At 40.4% G+C, this 23474-nt stretch overlaps 2 protein-coding genes and 1 long non-coding RNA gene across 2 annotated transcripts in view; 2 read left to right on the top strand and 1 right to left on the bottom strand.

Moving 5' to 3' along the window:
* The window catches only part of LOC125362054 (steroid transmembrane transporter SLC22A24-like), a 212588-nt gene that overhangs the window by 91276 nt on the left and 97838 nt on the right, over window positions 1-23474 (bottom strand).
* LOC125362070 overlaps window positions 1-23474 on the top strand; it is a 160833-nt gene that overhangs the window by 45787 nt on the left and 91572 nt on the right. The gene's annotated exons all lie outside the window — the stretch shown is intronic.
* LOC125362051 (steroid transmembrane transporter SLC22A24-like) lies at window positions 938-23226 on the top strand. The gene is made up of 10 exons (XM_048360709.1): window positions 938-1446; window positions 2927-3030; window positions 8271-8425; window positions 8543-8705; window positions 10595-10718; window positions 13404-13519; window positions 15872-16086; window positions 18178-18289; window positions 20400-20603; window positions 22664-23226. The coding sequence occupies exons 1-10, from the start codon at window positions 1018-1020 to the stop codon at window positions 22722-22724; spliced, it is 1683 nt and encodes a 560-aa protein (XP_048216666.1). The 5' UTR covers window positions 938-1017; the 3' UTR covers window positions 22725-23226.

Below are 23474 nucleotides of genomic sequence, written 5' to 3' on the forward strand. Positions count from 1 at the left end.
ATAATGTACAGTCCAGACATTGATAGTTCAGATATCTGTGGGCCAGTAACAGGACAGGATCAAGTCTTCTCACTCTGCCTTGTTTATGGTAAATGTCTGGTATGGTGAGCTGGGCCCTGAGCCCCTGTGCAGCAGAAACACTACAGCTTTCAACAACAATGTGCACTTCTGAGCCAGAAGGATCACAAGTTTTGATCCAGCCTAGGTTATGTAGTGAAACAAAAAATCAAGCCAAACCAAATCCTGTGGATCACACCAATAATCCTGGCTATTTAGGAGGCTGAGATCTGAGGATTGTAATCTGAAACCAGCCCAGGCATGAAAGTCCTTGAGTCCTCTCTCTACAGTTAACCCCCAGACAACTGGAAGTGGCCCTGTGGCTCAAAGATGTACAGCAATATCCTTGAACAGTAATGAAACTCAGGGATAGCTTCCAATCCTTGATTTCAAGCCCAGGACCAGCATATACTCCTACATTATTTCTTCTCCTATCATTACTTCCTTATTTCAAAAGTCATAACCTCACTGTGACTACTACAATTGAAGCATTCATAGAGGGACAGCATTCCAATTTGCATTACTTTTAACTTATCCCAACTTTCATTCACTTGAGGGAAAATTCAGCTGTACTAAGAAAAAGCCAAGCTCTGTTCTTTTCACTGAAATGTAATGCAGTAGTTAATTTCAGAGTGTCATATGTCCTCTTCTGAAGAAAACCAAAAAAGAAAAGACCACTGGGCACATGCCTTTCAGGTTATGAAATCAGTGAACTCCTGAAGAAGGGCAAAGATCATAGTCATTCCGTTAAATGCAAAGTACACATCTTCCAATAACTATTAAAGTGATCTAGCTGCCCAAATGAACATGACTTGTGGAAATTCCTTCCCCAGGCAAACACTGGTGAGACCGGGCCCAGGGAGAAGACAGTGAGTGCGGACAAGCACAGCACCGCTGGGCCTAGAGGAAGGAAGCTTTTCAACCTCTGAACCTAGCTGCATAGCAGCACTCGCGTCCCCCATGGGAGAGACTTCTTGTGCAGTCCCAATGGGTTTTGAGGCACTACTGGAGCATGTTGGAGCCCGGGGAAGATTCCAGATTCTGCAGCTGGTTTTCTTTTATATCATTATCATGATATCATATCCTCATGTTCTACTGGAGAACTTCACGGCAGCCACCCCTGAGCACCGCTGCTGGGTGCACGTCCTCGACAACCACACTGTTGCTCACAACCACACGGCCACCCTCAGCCAGCAGGACCTCCTGAAAATCTCCATCCCCATAGACTCAAACCTCAGGCCAGCGAAGTGCCGCCGCTTTGTTCTGCCCCAGTGGCAGCTGCTCCACCTGAACAAGACCTTGTGGAACTCCAGTGAGGCAGACACAGAGCCCTGTGTGGACGGCTGGGTGTATGACAAAAGCTCCTTCCCTTCCACCATCGTGACAGAGGTAAGAGGCCCCATTTACATCCTCTGGGTGTCTGCTCAAAGGTTGTGGGTTGAACACAAACAACAGACTTGCTTCAATACTCAGTCCCCTGGGGTAGATTATAGTCAGCCATTTCCCCTCCTTCCTTCAACAAGTAAGCAACTACTCAGCTGTACTGCCATGATGTTGAGTAGCTAAGCTAGAACTGACTGAGGTCAGTGAATAAAACAAATGAAGATAAACCTGTTGTTATACCATGTAATCTAAAGAGAAAGAAAGATTTAAATTTAAAGTTTTAACCTCTACTGAAGTACCACTAAGGAAAATACTATTCCATGTCAGTGATTCTCCATAGTACATAAATTTTTTGCCACAGCAAGTGTGAACATCTGTGCCAGGAATCTAGACCTCGGCAGGCATTTTGATATTTTCTAACAGAATCAATTGTGTCCAAGATGAGGCATTGTATCCGCTGCATTATTGACTATTAAGATAAGTCAAAGAGAGTTCATGTTAGTCACACTATAAAGAAAAGTTTCCACCTATAAAAAATTGGTTTGTCACATATTCTCCATTATGGTAACTAGGTGTTCTTAAAATTATACTTTCCTATGCCATAAATCATTGTAGCCAAAGAGTATGTGGAGAGCCCAGGTGCTGGTGGCTCATGCCTGGAATCCTAGCTGCTCAGGAAGTAGAGATCTGAGAATCTTGGTTCAAAGTCATCTGGCCAGGAAGGTCTGTAATATGTTATCTTCAATTAACCATCAGAAAATCAAACCTGGTGTTAGGCTCAGAGCTTTAGAATGCTAGCTGTGAGCATAAGAGCTCAGAGAGCGCGCCCAGGCCCCTCAAGACCAAGAGGATAAATACATACACACATATACATAAAAGTAAATAAATACTGAAGAAATACAATTTGTAAAAAAGGATATGTAGAGCCAAATGCTCGTGGCTTATGCCCATTGTGCTATGTATGAAGGATTCTGAGATCTGAGGACTGTGCTTCCAAGTCAGCCAGCGAAATTCCATGAGATTCTTACCTCCAATAAACTACTCAGAAAAAGGCTGAAAGTATGTGGCTCCAGAGGTAAAGCACTAGCATTGAGAAAAAAATAACACAAAAAATTCAGGAACAGAGCCAAGGCCCAGAGTTCAAGTTTTAGGATGAGCACACACACACAAACGCATGCACATATATGCACACACACAGAATGTGTGTAGAAGCTAATGCATAGAATAGATGGAGCAGGTGATTTGAAGGGGAAGAATAAAGGAGATGAGGCCCGGGAAGGTTGGGAGCCAGCTCATGAAGGGTGGAAATGAGGTGAGCATTTGCAGGTGTGTGGACAGGCAGTGGCTAGGAGCTGCAGAAGAATTGGGACCGGAAGCAGCCTCCACACACCACAGTCCATTTCCCCTCACAGCTAGGTGCTGACAGTCTGTTTCCACTGAAGACCTCCACTCTCCTGACACTGCTGTTTCTCCCTTTCTCTTCCAGTGGGACCTAGTCTGTGAGCACCAGTCATCCAAATCCATAGTCCAAGTAGTGTTCATGACTGGGTCACTGCTGGGAAGTCTGATATTTGGCTATCTTTCAGACAGGTAGGTGTTATCTCAACTTGCTCTGGGATGTTGATCAGATGGCATCGTCTTTTGTTAAGAAATTTCAGTTGATCTCTAACTTTGTGCTTTACACAATACTCCAGCACCCAGCAGGAAAATATCTTTTCGAAGACTCTTAAAGACATCTTATTCTAGTTTGTGTTGCACAAACTTACAGATTATAGTGGGATCTGATACACTGAGACTGAGATCTGAGTATCAACATTCTAATTTACCCTAGGAAGGAAATTCCCTATATATACTTCCTTCCAATTAAGCAGTCAAAAGCTGGGTGTGACACTGTGGCTCAAGGGATGGAGTGCCAGCCTTGAGGAGAGCCAGACTGTGAGATCAAGCTGATTACCAGGAAGAAAGAGAATGAAAGGGAATGAAAGGGAAGGGCAGGGAGGAGAGGAGAAGCAAGAGGAGGGGAAGGATGGGAAAAAAGAAATGAAGGAAGTGGAAAGGAGGGAGGGAAGGGGGGAGGACCATACACATGATACTTATCTTTCAGCCTTGTTTTTATTTTTGTGAGATTCTCTCTCTTTTTTTTCTTTTTTGCCAGACCTGGGCCTTGGACTCAGGGCCGGAGCACTGTCCCTGGCTTCTTTTTGCTCAAGGCTAGCACACTGCCACTTGAGCCACAGTGCCACTTTTGGCCATTTTCTGTATATGGGATGCTGGGGAATTGAACCCAAGGCTATTTGTATATGAGGCAAGCGCTCTTGCCACTAGGCCATATTCCCAGACATCGTTTTTATTTTTGTGTTGGGGAGACATTGTGTGTGCACGCACGTGCGTGTGTGTAAGGGAACTGTCTCATCACTTGGTTTTTTTTCACTGAAGGCTGGCAGTCTACCACTTGAGCCCCATTTGCTAGTTAATTGGACGAGAGAATCTCATGGACTTTCCTACCTGGGCTGGCTCAGCCTCCTGAGCATCTAGGAACCCAGGCCTGAGCCACTGGCACCCAACTCTTGGATTTAGTTAAGTCAGGTTTTCTGTTTATTTTCCCCACTTTCACAGGCTTAAGTTTCAATATTGTTTATTTCTACTGGACTGTGTGTGGTGTCCCTACTTAAACTTGCTTTCCCTATTTCAGCTCTGAACCTTCTGTCAGTAAGACCAGACATTGACTGTCCTGTTAGCAATCTGCAATTGTGCCTCTATCACCTCGTTTATTTATTTTTATATCTCCTATTAGCCTCATAGTAACATCTCTTACTTGTACAACATTTCATCTTTACATATATATTCATGCATATAAAGTGTCTTGATTAGAATAACTCCATCTGTCGCCCTCCATCCCTCCCCCTCTCTCTTCCTAAATGATCACAACAAACTACATTGTTCCATTCCAGTCATATATAGAAAGTATTTCACTACATTCACCATCCTTAAGCTCTGTTCATTCTCTTCCCACAATCGCCCACACCCCAGACAAACATGTTCCATCTCCCTAATGTTAATTTTTCTTGATAAGCATGTTAATTGTTCAAAGGGGTTTCACCATGGTAATTCACACATCTACAACCATACTTGATCAGATAATAGATATATATATGATTATAGGTAATATATTACATTATACCAGATATTCATAGATACCATTATACATTGTTAGTATATTATATAATGTATACATATTATAGTTATATAATTTATATTAACATAATTATCATATATAATATGTGTGATATCTTACATGTTTTTATATACAAACAGTTATTTTAGGCACAGCATGCACATATGAGAGAAAACATGTGACCTTTGGACTTCTAACCGTGGCTTCATTTCATATGATGATCTCCATTCCATCTATCTCTCTGAAATGATGAAATTTCATTCTTCTTTCTGACTGAATAATACTCTGATACACATACATTTCCTTGATCCTTTCAGGGCCTCTGAGTGGTATTGATAGCTGTACCATTTTGAATAGTGCTTCCATGAACGTGGGTGTACAAGGGCCTCCATAACATTCTGACTTACATTCTTTTGAATAAATGTTCAACAGTGGGAACACTAGATTGCACCATACTTCTATTTTTAGTTTGTTAAGGAACATGTATAGTATTTCTCCAGTGCTCAGACTTGTTTACTTTCAAACAATACTATAAAGAAGGTTGTGTGTGTTTTTTTTTCCAAAAAAATCCTTCTCAACATTTGTTGCTTGTGTTCTTGATGGTGGTCATTCTGCCTGCAGTGAGGTGAAATTCTGCTGCTGTTTCAGTGAACATTTCTTTGCCACAAGGCATAGTCGGCAGTTCATGTATTGATTGGCCATGTGTAGTGCTTCTTTTTTACGTTAGTTTTTTTTTTTTTTTTGCCAGTTAAGAACATTGAACTTGGAGCATGGGCCCTGTCCCTGAGCTCTTCTGCTCAAGGCTAACATTCTGCCACTTTCAGCCACAACACCACTCCCTGATTTCTGGGGGTTAATTGGATATAAGAATCTCACAGACTTTTCTGCCTGGGTTGGCTTTGAACCATTCCTGAGTGGTGAAGGATTACAAAGGTGAGCCACCAGAGCCTGGCTAAGTTGTATTTTTTTTTGAAGTCACTGTTCAGTTCATTTGCCCACTTATTGATTGGGTTGTTAATTCTTTGGACGTTTGTTTGTTTGCTTGTTTGTTGGAGGTTCCTGTATTTTCTGATAATTAGTCCATTGTGTGTTATATAAATGGCAAAGGTGTTAGCTCATTCTACAGGCTGTCTCCCCAGATAGTAGTGACTTTGCTTTTTAGTAGATAGTAAATATTTAACTTGATGCAATTATGTCTGTCTCCTTTGCTATTTTTTTTTATTGTTGAGCTACTGTAATTATACAGAGAGTGTAAAGTTAGTGTCTATGTCAATAAGTTGCAGCATTTTTCTCTTTTCTCTCCTATAGTAATTTCAAAGTTCAGGCTTTATATTAAGATCCATGGAATTTTGTCCAAGTTGACTTGATAACTGGCCTCTTTCCTTCCACACCAACACCAATATATCCATTTTCCTTTTTTTTATCTTCCTCTTTTCTGAGCCTTATCCTTGACCTAACTTTTTTTTTTCAAATTTTTATTATCAAACTGATATACAGAGAGGTTACAGTTTCATACGTTAGGCATTGGGTACATTTCTTGTACTGTTTGTTACCTTGTCCCTCATACCCCCCTCCCTCCTCCCACTTTCCCTTTCCCCCCCTGAGGTGTTCAGTTCACTTACATCAAACAGTTTTGCAAGTATTGCTTTTGTAGTTTGTCTTTTTTTACCCTGTGTCTCTCAATTTTGGTATTCCCTTTCAATTTCCTAGTTCCAATACCAGTATACACGGTTTCCAATATACTCAGATAAGATTACACAGATAGTGTAGGTACAACCACAGGAAGGTGATCCAAGAACATCATCAATAATAGAAGCTACAGATACACATGGGACGTTGAAAGTAGTTACAACTGTGATATAACAATTGCTTCCATAACATGGAGTTCATTTCACTTCGCATCATCTTATGTGATCATAAGGGTATAGCTATTGGGGTCTTGTGATGCTCTGCTATGACTTGCCTGAACCTGTACTAATTATTCCCAATAAGGGAGACCATAGAGTCCATGTTTCTTTGGGTCTGGCTCACTTCACTTAGTATAATTTTTTCCAAGTCCTTCCATTTCCTTACAAATGGGACAATGTCATTCTTTCTGATAGAGGCATAAAATTCTATTGTGTATATGTACCACATTTTCCTGATCCATTCGTCTACTGAGGGGCATCTGGGTTGGTTCCAGATTCTCACTATGACAAATTGTGCTGCGATGAACATTGTTGTGCTGGTGGCATTACTGTGATTTTGTATGTGTTCTTTTGGATAGATACCCAAAAGTGGGGCTGCTGGGTCATAAAGGAGTTCTATATTTAGCCTTCTGAGGAATCTCCATACTGCTTGCCAGAGTGGCTGAACCAGTTTACATTCCCACCAACAATGAAGTAGGGTTCCCTTTTGGCCACATCCTCTCCAACAATTGTTATTGTTAGTTTTTTTTTTTTTTTTTGCCAGTCCTGGGCCTTGGACTCAGGGCCTGAGCACTGTCCCTGGCTTCTTCCCGCTCAAGGCTAGCACTCTGCCACTTGAGCCACAGCGCTGCTTCTGGCCGTTTTCTGTATATGTGGTGCTGGGGAATCGAACCTAGGGCCTCGTGTATCCGAGGCAGGCACTCTTGCCACTAGGCTATATCCCCAGCCCAGTTTTCTTGATATATGACATTCTTACTGGGGTGAGATGGAATCTCAATGTTGTTTTGATTTGCATTTCTTCTATGGCTAGTGATGTAGAGCATTTTTTCATATGTCTCTCGGCCATTCTCATTTCCTCATCAGAGAAGTCTCTTTGTAAGTCTTTAGCCCACTTGATGAGGGGGCTATTGGTTCTTTGTGGTTTTGTTTTGGAAGAAGGTAATTTTTTTAGTTCTGCATATATTTTAGATATGAGGCCTTTGTCCGTTGAATGGCCGGTAAAGATCTTCTCCCAGTCTGTGGGCTTTCTGTTTATCTTGTGAGCTATGTCCTTGACCTATATTTGAGTCTCTCTTCTGTGAACTTGCCATTCTCTTCTGCAGGGAGAAGAGGTTTCTGAGTTGTCTATTGTTCAAGATGAAGCAGGTTTTCCAAGACACAAGAGATGAGACCCAGCTGACAGAGGCTGTTACTCCATATGTCTGAAGCTCTGATGGACTGTCTTCCCATTTTCTCTGTCCAATATGTTGGGCCTCCATCTTGACAGTGCACACTCACTAATAAACATAACAGAACCCTATCCATCTCACTCCTCAGGACTCTAAGCACAACACACAAACTGGTCCTCCCAAATATGTGTGTGCCCTAGTGAACACGCCTGCCAATGTTTCACATTTTATCTTCTTTCTTGTAAGGCTTGACGTGGCATCAGAGTCCTTCTGGTGACCTTGGGTGTCCTACTGAGAGACCGTGGACATCACAACCATTGGCTAAATCCTCAGCTACTGTCAACTCAGCTGTTGATTAATACAGTAGTTCCACCGGATCTCAAGTGGAATGTTGAGATAATAAATATTTAATATCATTTATTTTCAATATTTATTTATAGAATAAAATACTTCACTTACGTAATCTTTATGGAAGAAGGATTCGATATTAATAATAAATTTCAAGATGTCTGTCTTGTGTTGTTTTTAGTGATAATGTTTTGACTCTTGAATAATCTCACATGGTTCAATATTTCTTAGGTTTGGGCGGAAGACAATCCTCACGTGGTGTTTACTCCAAACGGCCATCAGCGATACCTGTACAGCCTTTGCTCCCACCTTCTTTGTGTACTGTTCCCTGCGCTTCTTAGCTGGGTTATCTACCATGACTGTGTTGTCGAATCCTTTTAATCTCAGTAAGTTAGCCATTTTATCCTTTAATTTCCTGTATGATTTGAATTGACCTTGAAGTCCTCCTTTGGAAATAATCATTACCACTTTGTAACTGTAATTACAACTATGTTGGTTTCCAGTTACAGAGTGGACAAGGCCTCAATTCCAAGTTTTGATAGCATTGATGACATCCTACAGCACTGCACAGGTGCTCCTGGGAGGCCTGGCTTATTCCTTTCGCAGCTGGGTCACACTGCAGCTGGTATTATCCATACCTTTGTGGGTCTTCTGCGTGTTCTCAAGGTATGGACGATGTCCCTGGCCTGTAACTCTACTGAAATGGCGAAGTGAGATGTAGAGGGAGGTTCTGACACTTGGGATTTGTGCAATCCCCGGACGATCCTCAGCTCTGCTCACCCATGGCCTCTCTTGTGCTAGTGAGAGACAAAGAACCCGGAATGGCACTCTGACAGGAGGCTGCAGGTGTGGACTTAGCAGTTTGTGTCTTAGCCACAGAATAATTATGGAATTCTTCTTTTTTTCCTTTTTCAGCATAAGTTGCTTGGCATCAAAGGGTACCACTGTGGGATTTCCACACATGTCAATAATGAGCTTTAGTCATGTTCACTGCTTCTATTAGCCCTTCTTATATCACTTTCCCCTCCTTGTGGAAAAAATACTTCTAATTGGTTGAATGGGCTTATCTGTGCTGTTGTCCTGCAGAATGAACTTACATTGCCCCCATGCTTCCATCAACTACACCTTTTCTTTGCTCTCTGTTCCTAGGGTTCCTTACAGAAATGCCCCTTTTCATTCATAACAGGTATCTGCTGTTACATAAATATATATTTAGGTCTATATTTGCATATAAGAGTAAGTACATGATATGTGTCTTTTTGACTTTTGGCTTTTTTTCACTTTTACCATGATGATATTTAGTCCCACCCATTTTCCTGTAAACAACATAATTTTGTTTTTCCTTTTTACTATATGATACTCCACTCCGTGGGCTTACTTCTAGGTCTTATATTCTATTCCATTGGAATGCATACATTGTTTCCTTCCAATACCAAACTAATTTGTTACTATGACTCTGTAGCAAAATTTGAAACCAAATATTATGATACCTCCAGCTTTGCATTTTTTGTCCAAGATTGCTTTGACTAAGAATAGCTTTTTGTATTTCCTCATCAGTTTAAGGATTGACTTTTCTATGTCTACAAGGTATGTCACCAGAATTTTTCTTTTCTTTTTTTTTTTTGGCCAGTCCTGGGCCTTGGACTCAGGGCCTGAGCACTATCCCTGGCTTCTTCCCGCTCAAGGCTAGCACTCTGCCACTTGAGCCACAACGCCGCTTCTGGCCATTTTCTGTATATGTGGTGCTGGGGAATCGAACCTAGGGCCTTGTGTATCCGAGGCAGGCACTCTTGCCACTAGGCTATATCCCCAGCCCCGTCACCAGAATTTTGATGGGGATTCCATCAGTAGAAAGTTTCAGTAGTATGTGCACATGAGGTCTTTCCAGCTTTTTCTCTCTTCTTCAGTCTGTTTTTTTTTTTCCCCAATGTTTTATAGTTATAAGTGTTGAACAAAAGTTGTGAAGTGGGCATATTCCACCCCCTTGAGCCCACACCTTTACTTCTGGCTTACTGGTCAGTAACTGGTGTGAAAAAAGTGGGCATATTCCACCACTTGAGCCCATAAGATTACTTCTAGTTTTTGCTCATTGATTGAAGTTAAATTTTCCTGTACTATCCTGCCGAGGCTGGCTTCAATTTTTGATCCTAGGATCTCAGCCTCCTGAGCAGCTTTGATTACAAGTGTGAATGACCAGTAACCAGCTTGTAGAAATTTATTGCATTAAAAAAATCAGTGAATTAAGACCTTGACAATGATTAATTTTATGGCATATGGATCATATTGCGATACTAACCATTGGAATGTTGATGGGTAGTTTTAATATTTGTTCATTACTCCTTGTTGTCTATAATCAATTTTAGCACATACCCATTGACAGTCAGATAGGTCCCTTCCATGTAAGTCCAGTGGGCAGGGCAGATTTAATCAGAAATGATTCTAATATAATTTGTAAGGTCCATATTAAATGGAAAGGGAAATAAATTTCAGATTAACGTTCTATGTAAAATAAGCAATTAGCTGTTTACTGTAGCTGTGTTGTCTTCTTTCATCAGGATGGCGGTGGAATCTGCTCGGTGGCTGATTTTTAGCAATCAAGTAGAAAAAGGCTTAGAGGAACTTAGGAGAGTTGCTCATATAAATGGAAAGAAGAATGCTGGAGAGACCCTGACCATTGAGGTGATCTGAGAAGGGGAAGACTACTGGGAATGAATGATATAAGCTCACAACTCTGGGTCCATAAGAATACCAAAAATTTTTCTAAGTGACTTCTTTTAAAATTTTGTCAACTATGGGGCATGGGCACAGACCCGTAACTTTTTCCCTCAAGCCTACCACTCTACCACTTTGAACTACAGTGCTACTTCAGATTTTCTAGTGCTTAATTAGAAATAAGAGTCTCTAAGACTTTCCTTCCCAGGCTGACATTGAACTGTGATCCTCTGTTCTCAGCCTTGTGAGCACTGGTGTCTAACTGAGACTTAACATTTCTGTCTTGGTTCCAGACAGACTTATTATAAAGAATGCATATATCTTTTGTGAAAGATTTAGAGAAAAGAATGTATAATTGTTTGAATAAAAGGGCAATTGCCCTCTCATTACACATACAGCAGAAAGTAGTCGAAGTAGCTCTTTCTCACTATTTCAACAAATTATCATTTCCTTTAGGGAAAGCATTAAATATCATTTTAATTTCCATGAATTTTGTTCAGAAATTAAGTATTTAACAGGTGACTAATATAAACCCATTGCTCTAATACACACTATGGCTATGGCAGTAATGATATCAAAGTCCTTCTTTCTTTGGCATTTCCTCTGTCATTATAAGAGAGTACACAGATTCTGCCTGTGTAGAAAAGCTCCAGAGCTGTTGCTTTTCTTTTCTTCCTGTTGTTTGTTGATGTTTCAGTTATTTGTGTTATCTCCCTGCTCCCCATTTCTAGAAGCCAGGTCCTGAGGTGGTTCAGTCATGGATACCTTTTACTCACTCTTTTAAAAGTCTTTGAAGCTGGGTTTTAATGACTCTTGCCTGTAATCCTAGCTAGTGAGGAGGCTGAGATCTGAGCATCAAGGCTCAGAGCTAGGACAGGAAGGAAAGTTTGTGAGACCCCTATCTCCAATTAACCTCCAAAATTCTGGAAGTGGTGCTGTGACTCAAGTGATAGAGTGCCAGCCTAGAGCACAAAAGCCCACGGACAGAGGATAGGCCCAGAGTTCAAGTCCCATGATCAGCATGAAAAGTAAATAAATATCTTTGTATACCTACAATGTGCCAGCACGGTGGTGGATATTAATGAGTGAATTAACATCATAGCATCTGCCTGGGAGAAATATATGTTTTACAATGGGCCACAAAAATAAAGAGACATTCTAATGCTGAATGGGTGCTGATACAGAATAGGTACCTGGTATTTGTGTGAAAGCTCAGGAGAAGTATTCACCAAGCTTTAATGGGATAGAAAGGACTAAGTAGATAAGAGCTGGGGGAGGCATTTGAGGCATCACCAAACTGGTTGGTAGTGGCACCTAGGGCAGACACGCCCACAGGCTGCCCTTGAAAGAGAGCAAATGCCATAGAGAGGAAAACACTAACAAAGACAGACACAAAGGTGTATTTTCTCAATCCAAGCATTTTCATCCCTCTGCTATGTGGAAATAGCAGTGTCTCCAAAAGTCTTTACTTCATTACAACATTGGCTCAAAGTCCAGAATCTTTTGCTCCAGTGTTGATGACTGAACTAAGGGCCTCTCAAGTGCTAGGAAAATGCTCTCCACCCTAATCTCCCAGAATCTTAACTCGTTAATGAGGTATAAGGGTAGAGGGGACTACCTGAGCTTTGTTCTCTCACTACAGAATCCTCATGTATGTACACATGTGAAGCTAAAGAGGAAGAAAAAGTCCACCTGTCCCAAACTCATCCAATAGGTAATGATTATATAAGTGCTGAAGAAAGACTGCATTATTTTTTGTTCAAAGTGGAGATGTAACACACAAAGAAATGCAGAGCAATTCTATATCCAGCTATGCAAAAGATAGAAGAAATTCCTGTAGTAGTTTTGAAGGCTTGGAAAATTCTAGCAGCCTGGTCCTCAGCAACAACCTCTTTCCTCTTAGATCCAAACACTGAATTCTTCATGTCTTTCATGAAATGTAGATCAAATTTCAGCTAAACAGTATTGCTAAATAGTGTCCCAAAAAACATTCTGGGACACATCTTCATTTTGTTCTTTCTGTATTCACTTACATAACCTGAAATATAAACTCAGTGAAATGGATGGAAATTTTCATCAAATACAGCATTAAGTCTCCACAGGTTTAATATAAAAATAAATAAGATATTTTAAAAAAGTAATAAATGCAAGCCAGGTAGTGTACCTCACACCTGTAATCCTAGATACTCAGGAGGCTGAGATCTGAGGATCAAGGTTCCAAGCCAGCCCAGGCAGAAAAGTCTATGAGATTCTTATCTCCAATAAACTACTCAGTGATGGCTTGAGCAAAAGAAGCTCAGGGACAGAGCCTAGGCCCTAATTTCAAGCCCCAGAACCTGTATATATACATATATATGTATATATACATATACACACACACACACACAAACACACACACACACTTTCACCCCTTAACCTCAAGGCTTTTTACTTGTCCTTACATCAGTATTTTATTTCAACAAGCTTTATTTCTATTTAATTCCTCTGAGTTTCCCTCTTATTCCTCCATGCTTTGTGATTCTCCCCACATGAGACAGTAAGTAGTTTTTTTGAGGATAGGAAAGAACATATCTGTTGCATCTTCTAGAATTTAGCAATATAACTGGCACACGATTGACATCTCATGAATGCTCATGACTTTTATTGTCCAAGTTTGTGAAATCCAGCCTGCAAGAGGAGTTTGATGAAGCCCAGAAGAAGACATCCATTTTCCAATTGCTCCATGCGCCCAAGCTGTGTATGATAACCTGCAACCTGAGCTTTATCAGGTATGTTCCTTTAAAATAAAATTATGAATGAATTCCATCTCCAATAAAGTATTGGAGAGGCAGCTGCATTTACTCTTTTAAACACAATACCAGCAGCAGTTCAGGTGCTTGGGGCTTAGGCCTGTAATCCTACTTACTCAAGATACTTAGGTGTGAGGATCACAGTTGGAAGCCAACCTGGGGTAGGAAAGTCCAAGGGACTCTTATTTCCTACAAATGACTTAGAAAACGCCAGAAGTGGCCAAGTGTGGCTCCAGTGATAGATTGCTAGCCTTGAATGCAATGAGGTTCAGGGACAATGCCCCTAGGATGGAGTTCAAGACCCACCACTGGCTAAAAAAGAAAAAGAAGAAAAAAGAAAGAAGGAAAAAAGGAAGGGAGGAAGGGAGGAATAAAGGAAGGAAAGGAGGGAATACAAAAAAAAAAGAAAAAGAAAAAAAACTAGCAGCAGCATTATATACAACAGATCAACACATTAGAGAAGAAAAATGTTTTAAAGGGTATATGTTTAATTATCACATTTTAATATAACCTTATGAGACATCAGTGATACTGACTGAGCTACAGAAGATAGGAAAAACACATTACAGAACAAATTTCAGCAGTAGATGTTAGCATCTGGAAAAGTCTACTGTGAAACACAATTGAAATTTTTGTCTTTTCAATTTTAATTGAAATAAAGCTTAGATAAAGAAAAATGCAGTCAGGCACTGAGACTCACCTCATGACCCTAGTGCACTGCAGGCTGAGGTTGGATCACAGTTCACATTCAGCTCAGGCAAAATGTCCACAAGACCCCACTGTTGGGGTCTCTAGCCCCTTGCGCTCTCCTGACCTGCAGGAGAGATGGGGAAACATGCCCCCACGGGGCGAGCCAAGAAAAGGAAAGGGTCGACAGACTGCCCGCACCCAGCCCTCCCTTACCGGAGGACAAACAGACATGTCCAGGAGCTTAAGTCAGTGCAAAGTCTTGTTTATTGAGGTTGACCCCACTCTTAAATAAGGCCCAGGAGCCAACCAGGTCAGAGATCAGCAGGAAGGGGAGGGGTGTACATGCATGTATCTAGGGACTGTGAGGGGAGGCCTGAGCTGTCCATCAAGGGTGGAGGGCGGAAGGGCAAATCCTAAGAGGCTGCCTAATTCTATGTCACAGCCCACAGGACCGCCTCCGGGTTCACCAATAGGCGCCATCTTGGCCACACGTTGCACCAAGGCTGGGAGGCGGGGCCAACTAGAACTGCCTTTCTGGGCTCTGGCATAATAACCACACCTGACCCCAGGGCTGGGAAACAGGCGGGCCAGCTAGTCGCTGCTTTCTCATGTAACATGCCCTGGCATGTCCCAAACCCAACGTTAGCCAATAAACAGAGAGGGGCAGGGTCAGCACAGGAAGCATGAATAAGAGGATTGGGTCCTGCTTGGACCGGGGAAAAAAGAAAGACTCTATTTTAGAAATAATGAAACTAAAAGAAGCTGGGTATGGCTCAAATAATAGAGACTAGCAAACAAACAAAATAACAAAACCCTCAGTCAACTTGTAAAAGTACACAGGATTCCACTCTATATGTTTACCTTGAAAGTCAGTTGTGCATATTATATCCAAAATATATTTTAAATATATACGATGTATATAATATGAGATCTGTGCTATATGATATATCATTTTTGAAAGTTGGTATATGTGTTGAATACCTGTTTGTTGAATTCGTCTCTGCCTAAATTTGATAAATATCTCACACTAAAAGCATATGGTAACTGGAATGGACATTAGCAGAGGCCAAAAGGAAGAGGAAAAGTTGGGAGTCCATTGTGTTCAGTTCCATGGTTCCATGCCAGCACTGTGACACAGAGCGAGTCACTTAACAGAGATTAATCTTTTTTTTTTTTTTGGCCAGTCCTGGGCCTTGGACTCAGGGCCTGAGCTGTCCCTGGCTTCTTCCCGCTCAAGGCTAGCACTCTGCCACTTGAGCCACAGCGCCGCTTCTGGCCGTTTTCTGTATATGTGGTGCTGGGGAATCGAACCTAGGGCCTCGTGTATCCGAGGCAGGCACTCTTGCCACTAGGCTATATCCCCAGCCCCCAGAGATTAATCTTATTTCTTCATCTAGTCAGTGATGAAGAAACATTGCATTTTTAAGATTAATGAAGAATTATTATGAAAATACTGCATGTACAGTAAAATATGATTTGCTAAGCTTTGAGCTGAATTCTGATGTCAGATGACACATTGGTGTGCCCCTGCAGGGACCACATGTTATTTCCACAGGGCAAGAATGAGCTGGTCTTTTTGTTTCATTTTATTTCAACAATTTACTGTATCATTTACAGTGTGTTTTATTCTTTTATCTTCAGAATGGCATTGACCATAGCCTTCTATGGCCTGGTACTCAACCTGCAGCACCTGGGGAGCAATATCTTCCTGTTCCAGATTCTCTTCGGCCTCGTCACATTTGTCAGCAGATTTGTTGCCTACTTGGCATTGAATTATCTGGGCCGTCGGGGAAGTCAGATACTGTTCCTGTTCCTGGCAGGACTTTCCATTCTGGTCAACACCTTCTTATCTCCAGGTGAAAAAAGAGTTTGGGGAAAAAAAAAGTAATATCTCCTATCTTCCAGAAATTTTCATGGTTTACTCATCTGGGCCAGAAGAATGGCATTACCATGAAAAACCCTCAGATCACATGAAGTTAATATGAAGGCTTAGGACCTGCTCCTATGACAGTTGTTGGCAAGATTTTCACTCTTACTAGGCTAATGTTTTAAGGAGTGCTGTAGACCCAAGGCTGCCCTCATCAAATCTAAGATAAATCTCAGTGTCAGTACCAATGGTACCTAACAAGGTCTTTAGAACTAACCGCATGCATTGGGTTATCACACTGTTAATAGTCACTGAGGAAAAAGATCTTGCAGTTGTATCTCCCAGAAGACACACAATCCTCTCCCTAGAATATTTTTCAATTCTTTCCATCTTGGTCATTCTCTCATCTGTTACACTCACTCTACATGTAACAATTTTTAAAGAGGGGCTACTTGACTTGTATGTTTTTGTTTTTGTTTTTTATCAGTCATGGGCTTGAAGTCAAGGCCTAGGTGCTGTCCCTGAGCTCTTTGGTTCAAGGCTAGCTCTCTACCAATTTGAGCCAAGTGCTACTTCTAGTTTCTAGTGGTGAATTGGAGATAAGAGTCTCACAGATTTTCTTGCCCAGGCTGGCTTTGAACTGTGACCCTGAGATCTCAGCCTCCTGAGTCGCTACGATTATAGGCATGAGTTACTGGCACGAAGAAACTTGGATGAAATTTAGAAAACAAAAACCTTGCCTTCAGGCAGAGAGAAAGAAAACAGGTAAAAGGCAAGGCTCTAAGTAAAATATGTTTTTATTTTTTTTATTATAAAGGTGATATACAAAGAAATGTACTCACTGCCTTACATATAAAATTGTAACCCCTCTGTACTTCACTTTGACAATAAAGGAAAAAATAAGAGAAAAAAATGAAGGTGATATACAGAGAGGGTACAGTTGCATAAGTCAGGTAAAAAGGACATTTTTGTTCCTCCTTCAGTTTCTCTCCCAGTTTTTGTTTTTTAATCTATTCCTAAACATTTAATATAGGAAGAAGCTAACCCAGCACATTTTACTAAATAGTTCGATGATATAAAGTGATGGTTATGGGAACATCAGTGGTCCCCTCCTTTATCATGTTCACATGGCACAATGGCATTCTGAAGGATGCTAGACTTGTGAACTCCATTCTTTATCCTATTAACAGTCTACTGTCTTCTAGAAGTATCTTATTTTTTAAAACCATATTTTACATTATTTTCATTTCGCTTTGATACACTGTTTTCTGTTTTCTGTGTCAAAGGTTCTCAACATATTACTGGTTTCTAAATAGGAGTCATAATGTTAATATTTTTAAATCCTGGCTTATTATTTAGAACTTGCATTTCTTCACAACATTCACTCTCAAATGCATCCAGTTATCTTATTAGTATATATGGTGGAATATTCATCCTGGGTCAAGAATTATTCCTAGGTTCTTTGTTTGAGTCTGTTTAAGGCATGAGTCATTATCTCTTCACATTTTTTTTTTTTTTTGGCCAGTCCTGGGGCGTGGACTCTGGGCCTGAGCACTGTCCCTGGCTTATTTTATTTTTTGCTCAAGGCTAGCACTCTACCACTTGAGCCACTGCACCACTTCTGGCCGTTTACTGTATATCTGGTGCTGGGGAATTGAACCTAGGGCTTCATGTTTATGAGGCAAGCACTCTTGCCACTAGGCCATACCCCCAGCCCCAGCTCCTCAGATTTTTATCTACATATTTCTTTAAGATTCTTCAGGAGGTACACAGAAAATATGAGGTACAACAAACAAAACATGTATATCCAGACTTTTCCTATCCCTGCCATGACTGATAAAACTCACATAGGAAGGGAGAGTTGAAGTAATGCTTAGATTCCTTCATTCAGTGCTTAAACTCAAACATTCTAGAGTCTACTTTCAGTAGCTCATCTATTGCACAATTTCTGGTAGAATAAGGTTATTTCCCATGTTTCTTAGTTGCAAATCCATCCAATAGGATGTTGTCCTGATGTTTTGGGTTAGGCAGATTTCTCCAGTGAAGCTTTCCTGCCTCTGATGGGTCTTCCTCTCTACAGAAACGCAGCAGACCCTGCGCCTGATTTTAGCAACTTTGGGAATCAGTGCTGTTACTGCTGGCACCACAGCATTTTCAGTTCATTGCACTGAACTCACCCCGACTGTCATGAGGTACTGTCTCAAGTTTAAGACATCCTGGACTATAGAATACTTTAAAAATGCAAGATAAAACCTATTTTGTATCCAGAGAGGTCTTTCTTAACTATTGAAATTTATTGGGAAGGGGGAGAGGAAGGGGGGAGAGGGAGAATGAGGGGAGGGGGAGGGGGAGGGAGGGAGGGAGGGAAAGAGGGAGGGAGGGAGGAAGGAAGGAAGGAAGGTCAATTGTTTTTCTATTTACCAATAAGTATGATGGTGAGAAAGAAAAGAGGTGCACTTACAATAGTCAAAAATTAAATACCTGGAAGGAAATCCAACTCAAGAAATGAAAGACCTCTACCATAAAATTGATATATTTTAAGAAAGAAATGAGCAAAGGTAGAAAACAAAACAGGAAACTCTCCCAAATCCATGTATCACTAGAATTCATAATATGAAATTGGCTATACTATTGAAGGGAATCTAGTTTCAATACAAATTGTCCCTAAATTCCAATGTCATTTTATAGAAATAGCAAAGGTCAATCCTACAGTTCATGAGATTACACAAGATCTTAACTAACCAAAGCAATTCTGAGCTCACAGGACACTGCTAAAGATGTCATACTTCCCAAAGTCAAATTACACTATAGAGACATAGTAACTAACACAGCATGGTACCAACACCAAAACCAGACACCTAGACTGATAGAAAAGAATAGAAGACAGAAAAAGCACAAACAGATTACAGTCATCTAATTCTTAACAAAGAAGACAAAAACTTACATCCAAGAAGGGGATAGCTTCTTTTAAATTTGGTTGGTAAAACACAATATACAAATATAGACATTTCAAAATATATTACTATCTCACTTCCTACAAAAATCAATTCAATTCACAATGGATCAAGATCTTAATGTATGGCCTGAAACTGTGAAACTCACTGAGGAAAGCAAAAGACCAAAGATGAATTCACAGATGGTATCTTCCTGAATAAGACTCTAATTGCTCAGCAAATTCCATCAAGAATTGACAAATGGTCTTTATTTTCTGTGAATATAAGACAATTTATGAGCTGTGAAAGAAATTACCAAGTGACCAGAGACACAACAGAATGGAAGAAAATATTCCAAGCTGTCAATCAGATAAAGGATTAAGATGAAGTGCATATGATGATCTCAAAGAATTAAACTGCTAAAGAACAATTGAATTAGTTATTTATTCATGAACAGTTAATGTATTAATAGTTAATGGTTAAACATATGAAGCATAAAATTTGAAGGAGATGGGGGTGATTATGTTTGAAGTGCTTTATGGGTACATATGGAAACATAATAGTGAAATGTGTTTAAATTGTTTTAAAAAGAAAAGAAGATAAAGAATAAAGGAAAGTAAATTGGATTAAAGTATAAATATCATAATATAAATCCACTTTTTACAATATATACTAACAAAAAAGGAAGAGTGTGACTTTATTAAAGACATGGCACATGCTAGGCACATAAATTAATTTAAAGTGGAGTGTCAGTGGCTCATGCCTGTAATCCTAGCTGCTAAGGAGGCTGAAATCTGAAAATCATAGTTTGAAACCAGCCCAGGCAAGCAAGTCCACGAGAGTCTAATCAATTAACTGCCAAAAAAACAAAAACAAAAACAAAGAAAACCCAGACCTGCCTCTGTGGCTCAAGTGATAGAGCACTAGCCTTGAGAGAAAAAGCTCAGGGACATTGCCCAGGCCTTGAGTTCAAGCCCTAAGATTGGCACCAAAACAGCTCAATTTTATTAACCGTTGGGTATAAGATGAGATATTCTCCTTCTAAAACTTTCATTTGATGTTGTAGGTATCCCTACTTTCAAAACGATAAAACTAATTGGTTGTAAAACAGTAGCAGAAAATGTGACAGTTGACAGCTTGCTGTCAAAGCCTATGTGTTTAATAATTCCATCATATTGCTTCAAAAATGAAATGAAGATCATAAATAAACATCTCCATGATCCAGGAATGATGTCAGGTACCTGAAATTCTGGCACCTGGGAGACTAACTCATCCCTATCTACATGGAAAGATCCAGACTTTAAAAACAAAGAATGTAGGCATACAATTTTAAAAATATTTTCTTTACAATATTGTTTGCAATCTTAAGGTCCACAATTGGAGGAATTGGTGCAATTTTCAGCAGATCAGGGGCAGTGATGGCGCCTCTCTTCATGACCTTAGCGGTATATTCTCCCCATCTGCCTTGGATTCTCTACGGAGCCTTCCCCATCCTTTCTGCCATTGCTATCTTCTGCCTTCCAGAAACCAGCAATCAGCCTCTTCCTAACACTATCCAGGATGTGGAAAATCAGTAAGTAAACACTGCAGAGGTCACCTGACTAGGGAGTGGCTGTGTCCAGTACCTGTGATGAAAAACAAAATGAACATTTCAAGCTCTCTGGCCATCTAGGCTCAGACCAGGCTGTTCTGTTTGTATACAAGTCCCTTATTCAATGGCAACCTCATCCTTATCCATACAATTGTTTATTATTATCACCATCATTATCATCTTTAAGTAACTCAACAAAGGAGTTGCCATTTAACAAAGCAGTTTATGAATAGAATGCATCTTCATCAATATCACTCTTTTAAACATTCTCACCCATCGACTCCTAACCCACTAATTCACTTACTCTTTTTAATTTTATAGGCTATTCATTGATTTCTTGAATTTTAAGACTCCTCTTGGGCACTGTAGATCCCACGGGCTGCCTGTTGGGTTTTTTGGTTTCTTTTTTACTATTAAAATGAATTTTTTGTACAATGATGCATCTTGATGGGAGTACTCCCCTGAATCACTCTCCCTCCTCTTTTCTTGTCCCAAATCAGTCTCATCAAGCTGACACAGGTTGTCTTACACCAGTCAGTTTAGTGATAGAAAGATCAAATTTAGTCAAATTTTTAAATGTCCTATAATCTGTGCTTTCATAAGAAACACACACTTCCCAGGTGCTGTTGACTCATGCTTCTAATCCTAGCAAGTCATTACGCTGATTTCAGGATCCTGGTTCAAAGCCAACCCAGAGAAAAAAGCCCCCATGAGACTCTCATTTCCAATTAACTACTCAAAAACCAGAAGTGAAGCAGTGTCTCAAAGTGGTAGAGTGCTAGCCATAAGCAAAAGAGCTCAGAACAGTGCCCAGGCACTGAATTCAGCCTCACAACTGACAAATATAAAAAAGGGAAAAAGGAATACTTATTCCTGATATTTTCTTATTTATGATATTATGATTTAGGATATTTATGTCCTAAGACCTAAATGTCTTATTCTTATGTGCCTGGTTTTAATACCCAACTATCCATTGAGTACTCGGTATGTATACACACACACACACACACACACACACACACACACACACACGATAAAATCACATATATCAGGGGAAAATGTGACTTTATCAGATATATACAATCCTGGTTATTTCTTCAGTAAAGAAGGATTATGGGGCTAGGAATGTGGCTTAGTGGTAAGGTGTTTGCCTAACATGCATGAAGCCCTGGGTTCAATTCCTTAGCACCACATAAACAGAAAAGGCTGGAAGTGTTCCTTGGCTCAAATGGTAGAGTGCTAGCCTTAACAAAAGAAGCCAGGGATCACGCCCAGGCCCTGAGCCTCAGGACTGGCAAAAAAAACAAAAACAAAAATGATCATGGAACAAACCAGCCAAACAAACCCTCCTCCTTGTAAAGATAAACATGTTCCTAAGTATTTGGATCCTATAAGATTTTACCAAAATTTCTGTCACAGGCTATGGGAATTTTGAGAAAGATGAACTTAGGAAATACAACCAACTTCTGTTAGCAGGGTAGCAGTGGCTCACCCCTGCAATCCTACTTACTCAGGAGGCTGAAATCTGAGGATCACCAGGGTTGGAAGCCCAGATGGGCAGGAAAATCCATGAGACTATTCTCTCCAATTAACCACCACAAATCAGAACTGGACATGTGACTCAAGGGGTAGAGCAGTAACTTTGAGTATATAAACTCAGTGACAATGGCCAGGCCTAAGATCAAGTCCCGGGACTGGGCCTTGCATGTGCATGCTTGCACGTGCCTGAATATGCGTGTGTGTGTGCGCACGCGCGCACACACACACACACACACATAATTTTAAAGATGCAAAAAGTTTTCATCTTATATTCTCCATTCTCTCTTTGACTGTTTTCAAACACCAATGTCTACAATGACAATGGCACAAGAAGAAAGCGTCAATGCCCCCTCTCCCAGCATGCCCAGGTGTCAAGGCCAGTGTCAAGCCGGGAGTCTTCTGTCTCAGGCAGGGCATCTGCTTGTCCTCATCCATGCAGGATGCTCTGATCTTAATCTACATCTTCCTTGTCTTTTGATTTTGTTGTATTTTCTTCTTTCCAGAACAAGTAGTTCAAGAAAAGTCAAGAAGGAAGATACCTCCATGAAAATAACACAGTTTTAAGGAATTCCTGGGTGTTGATCCAAAGAAGACCAGAATAAAGATTTGTCTCATGCCAGTAGGGTTGAAATGATCAAGAACACCAATGCAGATGAGAATGGAGGAAGGAGAGAAACTCTCCTATACTATTAGTGGGATTGTAAACTAGTGCAATCACTATGAAAATCAATGCAGAGATTGCTCAACAAACCAAAACTAGATGTTATGAACATGACCTACGACTCTTCCTCATATCCGCAAGGAACTGAAAAACAATACACAAGATACCTGCATATTCATATTGATTGCAGCCATGTCCATAAAGCCAGACTGAAATCAGCTGAGGTGCCCAAGGAACAATGCATAGATTAGGTGATATGGTACAAACACACCATGGCATATCGCTCAGTCATAAAGGAAAATGAAGTTGTGGCATTGCAGGAAAATGGATGGTTCTGTAGAGACCAGCATGGTGAGTGAGACAAGCTCACAAATCCAAATATTGTATTTTTTTGCTCACTGTGGAATATAGGTATGAAAATACATACATGTATATATGTATATATATATGTGTGTGGATAGATTGAGATACCGAGAGAGATTAAAATAGAGATATAGAGAGAATATGATTGTAACTATGGGACTGATGCAGAGATGAAGAAAACAGAGGAGAGGGAAAGAATGATGGACGTTAAATAACACTGGCTATGTGGTGTCTATACACATAGAGGGTAGAAGAAGTCTCACTGAAGCCTGTTATCCTATAGGGGCCTA

The sequence above is a fragment of the Perognathus longimembris genome, chromosome 13 (assembly GCF_023159225.1).
Source record: "Perognathus longimembris pacificus isolate PPM17 chromosome 13, ASM2315922v1, whole genome shotgun sequence".
Lineage (NCBI taxonomy): Eukaryota > Metazoa > Chordata > Mammalia > Rodentia > Heteromyidae > Perognathus > Perognathus longimembris.

Excerpts from the sequence above, each read along its gene's own strand:
- LOC125362051 (XM_048360709.1), top strand. The coding sequence starts at position 1,018 with ATGGGAGAGACTTCTTGTGCAGTCCCAATGGGTTTTGAGGCACTACTG. Across the intron at positions 3,031-8,270 it reads TTTGGCTATCTTTCAGACAG|GTTTGGGCGGAAGACAATCC; the intron begins GTAGGTGTTATC and ends AATATTTCTTAG. Across the intron at positions 8,706-10,594 it reads GTCTTCTGCGTGTTCTCAAG|GATGGCGGTGGAATCTGCTC; the intron begins GTATGGACGATG and ends TTCTTTCATCAG.